The sequence below is a fragment of the Lepisosteus platostomus genome, chromosome 9 (assembly GCF_059453375.1).
Source record: "Lepisosteus platostomus isolate fLepPlt1 chromosome 9, fLepPlt1.hap1, whole genome shotgun sequence".
In the NCBI taxonomy this organism is placed as follows: Eukaryota; Metazoa; Chordata; class Actinopteri; order Semionotiformes; family Lepisosteidae; genus Lepisosteus; species Lepisosteus platostomus.
Window position 1 is genome coordinate 61,602,715 of NC_142619.1, and position 12,218 is coordinate 61,614,932.

Sequence of the window (12,218 nt, forward strand, 5' to 3'; positions counted from 1 at the left end):
TTCAGTAGGCTTGTTCCTCATAAACGATTAAAGACTGGGAAAATAATGGCCCGAGGCATTCCAGGTAATGTGTGTGCTTGGATTGTGAACTGGATAATGGACAGAAAACACAGAGCAGAGAGAAAGAGTGAAATTTCCTTCTGTGGTGACATCACTGGCGGAGTACAGCAGGGATGTGTATTAGGACCACTGCTCTTCTTCATGTATATCAATGATCTATGTACTGGTATAGTTGGAAAATTATACTATAGAGCTTTGCAGACAATACAAAATAGGAGGATAAGCAAACTCTGTAGAAGCAGCCAGGGAAATTAAAAAATTAGACAGAATTCAAGACTGGGCAAACACGCAGCAGGTGGTATTGTATGTAGACGACTACTGAGTTTTAGAGGCAGAAATGGAAACATGAGCTACAAATACTGTATAAAATAGGACACAAGTGAAAACTCTGTGAATTTAAAACTGAGAACAGGAAGGAGTTTTACACAAAGGCTTGTGGGTATCTATAATAAACTACCCAGCCAAGTCATCAAAGCTAATATCCTGAATTCTTTCAAGAAATGGCTGAATCAGATCCTCAGATAGATCATCTACTAGCAAGCAAGTGAGCTAGATGAGCTGAACGACCTCCTCTTGTTTGTAACTTTTCGTACGTGCTTGTGTACACCATTAACCTGCCCTGTACCTCCAGTGAGAACCTCTTTCATGTCTCGCTCTCTCGTTTTCTCTCAATACTGTTTCTAGAAGAAGTGTGTTTCCTGTTTAATATACACTGAACATATCAGCACGTCACCTTGACCTTACTACTGAATGTAAAAATAATCTGGGTTCTCAATAATCCTGTTTTCACATTGAGGACTGAGCAGTCAGCAAATCCAAGGTTTCCTTCAAGATGAAGTACAAGCTACTGTAGATCTTATCTGATTGAGTACTGTAATATCCCAATACTGAGATATCAGATTCTCTAACGCCTACTGCTGAACACATTTTAGCTCTGACTTGAAGAGGCGAATCACATTGACAATGTGAGATGGAAGTGGGTGCTCGGGTGATATTTTTGCAAAGTTTCAGTGATACAGAAATAGCAGCATGAAAGACACAAAGGTTTTCTCTGACCTTGGCCAAGATGTAGTTGTTGAGGTATGGCATGTACCCCTGATTGGACACAGGGCCAGCATCGTCATCCCGAAAGTGCTCTTCCAGGGCAACAGGATCGTGGGGGATGTTCAGGGCGGTGTACAGGTTGTGGGACAGCACCTGCACACAGTGACGAGGAACACAGTGCTGCTTCAACAGGATTTACTGCATTTATTAGCCTCGATATCTGAAAGCTTAAGGTAAACGTGAAATGATGTCAAGGCATTCAATCCATACTTGCAGCTATTGAATGTAAAAACCCCTCATCAGGATTAAAGTGTGTGTAGGACACAGCCCAGCCATGGTCTGAACACCTCCATTCAACCAGATAGGAACACATTCTGTTTCACGGTGACAGCCTGGAGACCAATTCAGTAGGAGTAGTACAGTAGGAGCAATCAACTGCAGCAATGCGAGCAGAGTACCTTGGTCAAGAGATCAACAGAAGCACCCCAGATGGAACTCGGATCCACAACCTTCCCCTTTTGAAGCCAGATCCTTGACCCTTAGACCCTGCTCCTGTCGCCAAACAGCCGCTCCCTCTCTTTGGACATTGAACCCCAGGATCCAGCGTGACAGGAGGGGATACTCACCACTGTGCTAATGTGCAAATTCTCTTTGACCCCTCAAGATAGGCAGGAGAGAACAATTACTGTAGCAACCATCGGCCCAGTGACACAGCTGGACCGAAGGGCATGTTCTAATTTGCAAAGCTCTCAACAGCTGTACATGGACAACGTAACCTGGCGATTTTATGCAGTGATGTGTAATGTGTCAGGTGCTCTTGCACTGACTCTAAGCTATGGAAAAATAAAGAACAAGACTTAACTTCATGCAGGGCCAGGCAACCTTGGCTTTTACAGCTCATGTTGGACCATCCAGTCCAAGCTAATTCCGGAATGGATCCTTTAATTGCTTAATTGACCGCAGTTTGTAATTAAGGATTTGACAGCACAAGACATGGGATGGGAGACAAAGGACCAGGTAAAGATTTATTCCGTGCTGAAAGGAAATGAAAAGAGACACAACATTTGGGCTGTGCATGCTGACAGAGCTCCCTACACGAACTTCATGGACTGGGAGAGCTGGTCTAGTATGTAGTTATATGTTTGATTGTTTGGCATGTGATCGCTTTGCTCTCAGCAAACCACGGACAGGTAGCTGTGACGTCTCTGGTGTCTACAGACACATTTACATTGTTGGGACACATTTCCTCTCTCAAGCATTTGAATCTCTAGCAATGAAGTGTATTCCGTCAAGATTACATGTGACTTTCTGAAAACTTCGACTACAGGCACCAAAAAGGCAAACATGGTTTTAAACTTGCTAGATCAACAATCTGTTAACCATTTTTGAACGCCGGAAGAAATGGGCTGAAGATAACATCGCCAACTTAGGTTGTAGGTTGTACATATTTAGAATTGGGATCAATATGCTTCACACTGATTTTCATGACAAACCTTCTGCATCTTTATTTCTTGATTTACAGTTTTTAGCTTGTATGCTGCAATTTTCCTGTGACCTTTCGGTAGAATAAGTCGTTAGCCAGTGTTTAAAGTAGTGCTATTTGCTATAGCAGGCTTTGAAAATCAACTCCATCCCCTAAGCCAGGGGTGTCGAACTGACAGGTTGCGATTGGCCTGCAAAGCCCATTTAAAAAATCAGAGCGACTGGCCTCGGTTCAATCCCTGTCTCATCAGAGCCTGCACGGCCCACTATAGCAAGGTAGAGCAAGCACTCTTGATGATGCTGCTGTACTTTGTTAAAGACGTAGGTCATCATGTTAATGTCATTTCCCCCTCCAAAACAATGTGAGAAAGTGTTTAAAAATGCAAACAAAATGTTGATCTAAAGTTAAAAGCATAGAATTTAAATCACGTGACTTCATGATAAAATGTTATAATGCACTCATTTAGAATATTGTGTACAATTTTGGTCACCACATTATAGAAAATATATTGTTGCTCTGGAATCAGTCCGGAGAACAGCAACCAGATACATTGGGGATTAGGGGATTGAACCACACAGGCTGAAGAAACTAAACCTTTTTAGGCTCGAACAGGGAAGATTACAAGGGCAGCTGATACACATTTTCAAATTCCTCAAAGGCGCTGACTAAATCATCCCAGAAGACATCTGAATGAGCAGTGAAACACGAACAAGAGGGCACAAGCGAGAACTAAGTGAAAGTGCATTTAAAATTACTTGTTTTGACACTGAAAAGAGGCAACGCTGCTCAAGATTGGCTGCACAGCTGCCTCGCAGAACACTTTACTGAGGGATGCATTTCCACCCTTAAACTGCAGTTTAAAAAAAGGAACTGGCTCTGAGCTTCAATCCTGAGTCATCTCACCAACTGAATATGTATTTCCCAACTGGCAGAAAAGTGTCTCAACTCTGCTGGAGGCGGGGTTGTGATTGGCCAGCCAGGCAGTGACATCACTGAGAGACTCCCTGCTCCACCAATCAGCAGTGACTCAATGCCAGCAGCCATATCACCCTGCAACTCACAGCTGGCAGCCCACTGAAGCTCAGCAGCTGTGAACCTGGTCAGTACCTGGATGGGAGACTCCTGGGAAAGCTATGGTTGCTGCTGGAAGAGGTGTTAGTGGGGCAAGTAGGGGGTGCTCACCCTCTGGAAATACTAATTCTCCAGTATAGTGATGGTGTCACTGCAGTGTAAAAAGGTGCCGTCCTTTGGATGAGACATAAAACTGAGGTCCTGACTCTCTGTGGTCATTAAAATTCCCAGGGTGTTTCTCGAAAAGAGTAGGGGTGTTACCCTGGAGTCCTGACCAAATTTCCCCCTGGCCTTTACCAATCATGGCCTCCTAATAATCCCCATCTCAGAACTGGCTTCATCAATCTGTTCTCCTCCCCACTGAGAGCTGGTGTGTGGGGAGTGTACTGGTGCACTCTGCTCTCCTCCCCACTGAGAGCTGGTGTGTGGGGAGAGTACTGGTGCACTCTGCTCTCCTCCCCACTGAGAGCTGGTGTGTGGGGAGTGTACTGGTGCATCATCCAGGTGGGGCTGCACACTGGTGGTGGTGGAGGGGATCCCCATTACCTGTAAAGAGCTTTGAGTGGAGCGTCCAGAAAAGCTGTATAAGTGTAAGGTTATTTACTACAGCTCATGGGACTATGCCTTCCCCACCAGAAGCATTAGGTCACAGCTATGGAGTTTGAGTGTAGAACTCCTGCACAAGAGCTGTGCAGTCTATTATTACTATTATTATTGACTGTTTTGTAAGGCACTGTGCAGCTTGCTATGCCTCAAACGCTCCCATACTCACACTCCAGGGCTGTATAGGAGTGACTGGGTGGAGCCGATATACATGAATAATTGACACTTCCCAATTGGGCAACGAAGCACTTTAAACGTTTTTTTTGCAACGCGATAGCTTTTATTCAAATAGGCCAGTGAGTGGCCAGTTTAGCCTGGGTTCACTCTTCCTTTATCTGTGCCAGGCAAGGTCTCATAAAATTTAAAATTACACAATACCTCACCACATATGTACCACATATGTAGAAAGCTAAGTTTGGTGAAATATGTCCTAATTCGGACCCAGCATGTGACAGATGTGCACGAGCTCCTGCCACTCTCATGCCTGTGTTTTGGTCTGGTCCTGAACTGGTTCATTTCCGCTCCTCCATCTGGGGTGCTTTCTCAGGAATTACTCATCTAGAAATGGCACCCACTCCATTCATTGCTTTTTCTGGTGTGCCAGCTGTCGACCTCACCCTCTCAGAACTACAGTCTGACAGCTTGGCTTGTGCAACTCCGTTTCTAAGGTGCCGAATCCTCTTCAATTTCGAAGCAAGCTGCCCCACCCACACGGGTTCAATGGCTCGGAGAAATGAAGATAAAATCAAGTACACATGTAGCTTCACCATAATGTTTTTTAAAGTTTGTTACAATTTCTGAACTATTTTGAGACCTTGAGCTTCCCCTCTACACCCTAGATTTGAATCTGTTATAACAAAGGGGCTGCTTGGATGAAACCTGTTAGGACTGGCCTTTCTGTTTTTATTTTGCTGTCTGGAGACTGTTTAGTGCAATTTGTATTCCCTTTTTTGTGTCCCTTTTTTGTGTCTTCTCTGTTAGGTTTACTTCTTTTTGCGAGGGAAGATTTGAGAAGGATGTGGACCAGAAATTCTGTGTTTTTCCTTTTCACAAATTAGTCTCAGACTAGACACTGTACCAACCAATTTACGTGTTCTGTAGCATTACTTCAATAATACTTTTCCAATCATTTTACTTATGCATCTAGAATTTGTGTTGATTTAAACAAACAAACAAACAAACAAACAATAAAATAGTTGCCAGAAAATGTTAGCTTTGATTCCCCACTAAGGATGGGGATGAAAGGAAGATTGCACCAGCCGTTTATATTTCTGTTCGTGACCACAGATACTGACAAAACATAACAGAAAACACACTACTGCTTCTATCAGGCACAGTGCCAGCAGAGACAGCACATACTAATGCAACAAGCCTGATGATAAAATCTTTAGAACACAAGAAAAGTAACCAGTTCCCGTAAAAACCATTCATATCTGTCATGCTCTGCCACACTGGAGGGTCTGAACAGCAAACCTGTCAACATTTCAGAAGAACCCAAATTGCACCAAACTGTTTGTTGACTCTCCATCTCAGAGACCTTTTTACAGACTTAGGACCTGCAAGCCTGTCAGATGATTTTAAAATAGTTATTTAATAATGTTGACATGATAGACGTAGGAAACAGGCCTGCTGGCTGTAGGATATTAAGCAAAGAGTGACCACGTGTCAAAAACACAAAGAAACTAATATCGAGGGGTGAAACTCACCATCCACAGACCCCCTGTTAGTGATAAACATCTTGTTGATGATCCCTCCAAGATATCCATCACTTCGTAACACTCACTGCTGTTACTGTTACCAGACCAAAATGCTTCATTTTTTTCACTTGGATGTTAAAATTACTGTGTCAGAACAGAAATAATCAAAACAAATAAGTACGTCAAATGAATAAAAAGCAATAGATGGTCAGAGATGACCAAGCTGTGTTAGAAAGGTCAGTGCAGTGCACCCTGTTTAGAGCAGTATTTTAAAATAAGAAACTAAGTCAGCCATTTGGAAAGGAATGCTGGGGGCTCTGGCACGCTGAGCAGCTCTGCCACAGGGTCCTCACGAGGAGTCTCAGGGACTGCAGGACCCACATGAAGCTAACACATGAGAGATCAAGTCAGTGACATTTCTCCCATTTCTTCACACTGCGAACACTTCCTCTAGTAAGGTATACTAGCTATACATATCTCGCATCTGCAGTGACTTTCATGCGAACGGACCCAGCAGGGTTGTGGCAGGAAGGACAGCTCTCCATTGGAGAAGAAATCCGCTGCATTGCTTGGTAAGACTTAAACTGCCTTCATGCGTGCAGACTACACTCCCCACAGAGCTTACCTGCATCTAATCTCTGTGCTGATTCTTTCTAGCTACAGCACCAATGTGCTGTATCATCACAGTTTTTTTCCCCTGTCTTTATATTATTGGTTTGTCTGTGTTGCATCACTTCGAAGGAGTTACTCCTGACCGCGGGACCCAATATTCTTAATATTCTCATGCAGTGTGTTAAAACAATGATAGTGTGCAGCGTGTCACCATTCACTGAACCTGCTCGAAGTCCTGCCCAGCCCCCATCCTGCAGATCTGCTATGTCAGCATATCGTTGTTCCAGTTCAGTTCTCAGTGCCCCACTTGAAATAACCACTGGGGCAGTTAAACAGCTCTTTCCAGCTGCAGGTGTTGAGCTGTTAATGCAAAGAGACCTTTAGGTGCTGAAGGATGGTCTTGCAGGTCTAAAGCAAAGCAGGAGGTTGAATTCATTTCTGTTTTACACCGAAAGGAAGTAGTTCATGGACCTCTTCAAAGACAGATGACTTTCCATCAATTTGCAAATGGAGAAAGCACAATTTAAGTTTTATTTATCAATGATAAGTCGTGAGTAGCTTACTCTGAGCTGTTTGGAAAATAAAATAATGAGTGGGCATTACACAGACTGGGAACAGAAGGATCTGACATAGAGAGTTTGGTTCCTAAAACTAACTGATTTACAGAAAGTTTAAGTAACATATTCTGTGGTAGCAAATGTTATATAAAATTGTATTGGTCAGCCAAAATCAGTTACTCGTGACCTGTCTTTTACACTTTTCTGTTTCTTCTAACCTCTGCTCTTTCCGCAAAGACACACACCTTGGTTCCATTACGGACAAAACACCACCACTGGTGTTTTTTTATTTTTTGAGCTGGGCTCAAGTGCACTAAAGAAACGACCAGCATGAACAACAAGAAGCAGACAACTGTGATGCAATAAAGATATAGAAAAACAAGCAAAAGCAACTGCAGAAATGAAGAAACAGCTCTCTAACCTCTCTCTGCTTCACCCTGTCCCAGCTTGCCTATGAAGAGCAGATGGCCTTGGGGGTTCTGGGCGAACTCTCCAGGGAGAGAAGCCCAAGACAAGCTGGGAATTCCAGGTGCTTGCATAGGTGTTGTTGATGAAGGCAGGAAGTTGCTATTCTGAATTAGGTTTTCATTTCACATAGATTTCCTGGCAGCATAGACCCAATCTGCTACCACTTGTAAAAGTAAAAAATAAATCAGACGTACCTTTAACTGGGATTTAGAGACCTTTCCACTTTGCTCCACGTCCAGGGATGTGAAGGCGTACCAGATGGACTTGAGCAGCTCTGCTTTGAAATTCATCTTGCAGCTGCTGTCTGCTACATACTACAAACTGCTGGAGTGCACAGGCAAGGGGAGTGTGTGAGTGAGAGAGAAAGAGAGAGAGACAGTGAAGAAACACTGGAAGATGTTAGATAGCGTGTGGGTGGAGACACGACTTGAGAAAGTTCTTTGAAACAACAAGTCAGTGGCAAATATTTCAAAAATAACAACAGCACAGACAACTGGTCCGACCAGTTCACGATCAGCCCAGTCTCGGTTTTCGTGATTTTGTCTGTTTCATTAAGGTTTCCTCCCAGCTAAAGACGGAGTGCAAATTCTCACAGCTAAATAAACTCCAAACTCTGTAATCCTTATATACTGTAGGTCACTTTCTCCAGCTAGTCCGTTTATAGTAAAGCAATTCATAATATAAAAAACTACTGTACTTCAGCTTTTCAGATTCAGAAGCTTTGAAAATAAATATTTAAATATATATTTAAACCATCACTTTATGTTCCATTCAGTAACTGTGAAACCAAATGATCAATTGTTGTCTTATCTAACTTCTTCTCAGTGATTGTGATTTGTAAAGCTGATCTATTGAAATTAATGAAAAACAGCACAAAAAGGGAGATCTGTTACAGAACTTGTAAGCCTGCTGTTGTCAAACTGAAACACCCTTCCTTCTGTGAATGAATTTACCGTTTATTTGTCTCTTGGTTGAGCTGAGGAGATTCTCTCCACAAAGTGACTGCTGTATATCACATGGCCCCTGAGCCTGGCTTAGCTCGTTCTGTCTTACTGAAGGTCAGCTTTTCCCTCAGCTCTTGAAAGAGCTGAATCAAGGCTTTCTTTATAACTAAGCTCATGTCCATCTTCTAATGACAGAGAGGACACGTCAGCCCTGCTGCTGTCATTCCTGTTCATTTCAGCATAGAGTGCGTCATCTCTCTCTCAGGGAGGTAGATGTGTCAAACCACAGGCTGTGTAGTATTCTTAGCCCCATTTATCAACCTCATCTGCAGCTGTGTTTACAGTCTGCTGTTGAAGCCGGGTGTATCAGGAGAGGTGGTTTAACATTAGAGCTGAGTGAGCATTTCAATACTGATCAAAATATTTAAGCACTCTTATTTTAGTGCCGTCTAGAAGCTTCCATAACTAATAACTCCATACTTCATTCTAATAACATAATAAAATACTTTGTTTAATGACACTTGACCTACCTGTTGCACTGATGTGTGAAACATGATGTGTTTCAGTCAAAGCTTTGGATTCACGCTTGGTCTAAATGGTATCAAACAATGGTGAAACCACCCCTTCCATAAGCAGAAATATCCACTGGAAAGAATCCAATGTGTGGATAGTGGATTCATAGTTTGTTTTTAAGACATCATAGAGCTAACTAGTGATTCCAGGCAAGTGTTCAAGAAGCTAAAGCATTCTTCATAAAATGCAATTTTAGATGACAAAATGAATGGATGTTACAATATGACCTGAGGGCTGAATGTCTTGGGTGTGTTTTGTAATGGGTTTCTAATGCAGTTAAGGGAGTTGTTATTGTTGCACTTCACTGCTCACCTGAGAGTACAGTGCCCCCCCTGTGGCCATTGATGAGTACAAGGGTAAGGCAGAGCATGAAAAGGCACTGTGAATATCATGTTGAATATGAAACTCATTTTTACACAGCAAACAAGCGACAGTAGTTCTCTGGACTTCTACTGTAATTATCTTGCGAAGAAGAGAAGTGGCGAAGAGAGAGCCCCTGTGTGTGGAGCAGTGCTCGGATGAGCTGCTGGAGGAGAGCCGCTCAGCAGAAACACAGCCCATGCTGCCTCCCCCAGCCCTCAAGCTCGGGACCCAGCAGGTTCTCCGTGTTTCTTTCATTGATAAACGTATGTTATATTGACCCAATTATGGTATGGTCTAACTGTTTCTTACTTTTCAACAGCTGTTCATTATTTACAGAAAAGTAATACATTCTGGACATCGGTGGTAACCTATTCCCTACAGCAGTGATTCCCAGCCCTGGTACCGAAGAAACACCATCTCTATCCTAGTGTTTCCCAGCCCCTGGTCCCGCTGGAACACCATCTCTGTCCAGCGCTTCCCAGCTCCTGTCCCTAGGGAACACCGTCTCTATCCCAGCATTTCCCAGCCCCGTCCCAGAGAAACACCGTCTCTATCCCAGCACTTCCCAGCCCCGGTCCTGTAGGAACACTGTCTCTATCCCAGCACTTCCCAGTCCCAGTCCTGTAGGAACACCGTCTCTATCCCAGCACTTCCCAGTCCCGGTCCTGTAGGAACACTGTCTCTATCCCAGCACTTCCCAGTCCCAGTCCTGTAGGAACACTGTCTCTATCCCAGAGCTTCCCAGTCCCGGTTCTGTAGGAACACCGTCTCTATCCCAGCTCTTCCCAGCCCCCGTCCTGTAGGAACACTGTCTCTATCCCAGTGCTTCCCAGCCCTGGTCCTCGAGGAACACTATTCTCAATAGTCACTGCGAGTGCAACACGATTAGACCCCTGAGTATCATTAGAATCCAGGGGTCCACTTGTGTTGTACTTGTGTGTTGCAAGCTCTGCCAAAGTATTGATGTGCCTTCCAATGATATCCCATTTTGTTGATTATCAAATTACATTCACACATTTGTTAAAGAGAATATTTTAATCAAAATTGATTTAAATAATTGAATGCGCAACTGAACATTTTCAAAGATAAAAACTCTTAAATATCAGCAAAAACTGCATAAGAACAAAACAAACTAAAATATTTGATAGGCATAAGAATTTGCCTCCTTAAAAACCATTCCACTGTGCAAGTGGAGTCTTAACAACACAGACAAGCATGAACAGGCAGCATTTAATTAATAAACCACTGGTTAAAGAAACAGCAAGATACAAATAGGTTTACCTGAGGCTGAGAAATGAAAAACCAGCAAAGAGAAAGAAACAGAACAGTGAGCTAAAAATAGTATTCCTAGACGTAGCTGAGTATGACCTTAGGACATTCAAGAACTGAGTCGTTTGCACAGGTTTTGTTATTTTTCACAAGCTACGCACTTTACCTGGTATGCCATGTTCAGACCAATGATGGGACAGTGACTCTGGGCACCTCTGTGTTTGAGTGGATAGAGGAAAAACATTCCCTCGGTCAGGAAACGCCCACCTGGGACTCACATGCAAGTTCCCCAAGTATTTAAGTTTAGTTTAGTTTATAGTATTTTTACTTGAACTTGAGATGTGCAGATCCTGAACTAAAGATTATGCATTTTATGCTTTTGGTAGTATTTTACGGTGGTAGAATTTGAATTCCAATGGAGGTGTTTACCCAGTGTCAGTTAAGTTTCTGGTTTACTGTAGTTAATCACTTTCTTAGTAAAACATTAATGTCTTCATCAGACCTAGAGCCCAGCATAAAAGAGAGGTGGAATAAAGAGTTTGTACTGTAAATGTTGTGTTGATTCTATCGGCCGGGGCAGCACTATAACTCATTGGTCTTGCTAATACGGTTCTGAATCGAATAATAAATAATAAAGAGACAGGGAAGGAACAAAAGGAAGACAGGGAGCCAGACAGAAGGAGCACCATCTCCTGTCTCCTACTCTGTGTTGTGTGCCAGGCTAGAGGATCTTGTTCTGATCAGTATTGGACACCAGGTTCTGGCTACAGAATTTGAACCTGTTTTTCAACAGCTTGCTGCCTGGTTTGTCTTAGGAAATTCTCAGGCTAAAAATGTTCTCTCCTAATTTGCTGATGTGTCTTTAGAATAGGGAGATAGACTCCCATTCTCTTTTGGGCATCCAGGTTATAGGAAAGGAGATTTAGTGCCGAGTTGTTTTCTTTTATTTAGGACACAGGCTGTCTCTCTTGCTGTCCTGTCAAGGTGTTGTACTGTGTCTCAGGTTATAGGGCCAACATTCTGGGTTTCTGTGGGACATGTCTTGTCAATTTAATACTATGTAATGTTTACTAGGCACTTTACTGGGAAGCGCTGGGATAGAGACGATGTTCCTACAGGACTGTGGCTGGGAAGCACTGGGATAGAGACACTGTTCCTACAGGACTGGGGCTGGGAAGAGCTGGGATAGAGACGATGTTCCTAAAGGACCGGGGCTGGGAAGCGCTGCTGTACGTTATACACTATATAATACAGTTCAACTGTCACAGCAAATTCTATCACAGTTATTGAGAGCGCTAAAATTAATCTGTACTTAACATTATTGATCAGACAGTATTGTGATTTTCTAAAAAACCACCGCCACCCAGTGGCAATTCAAACAAAGCTACAGAGGGATAGATATAAGTATATAAAAACACGAATTAACACAATATCTAAACAGCGTCACCAAAACGAAGAGGTCAATGTACAGTAT

At 43.0% G+C, this 12,218-nt stretch overlaps 1 protein-coding gene across 2 annotated transcripts in view; it reads right to left on the reverse strand.

Moving 5' to 3' along the window:
- Window positions 1-7,984, reverse strand: part of LOC148655410 (differentially expressed in FDCP 6 homolog) — a 25,744-nt gene extending 17,760 nt beyond the window's left edge. The window contains exons 1-2 of one of the 2 annotated variants that reach the window (XM_088646026.1): window positions 7,790-7,984; window positions 1,117-1,257 (exon numbers count right to left, since the gene is read on the reverse strand). In XM_088646026.1, coding sequence (XP_088502152.1) covers window positions 1,117-1,257; window positions 7,790-7,885 — 237 coding nt within the window. In that variant the 5' untranslated portion in view covers window positions 7,886-7,984. The remainder of the gene's footprint in view (window positions 1-1,116; window positions 1,258-7,789) is intronic. The other variant, XM_088646025.1, reaches the window with a different exon arrangement.
- Window positions 7,985-12,218: the final 4,234 nt, after the last annotated feature.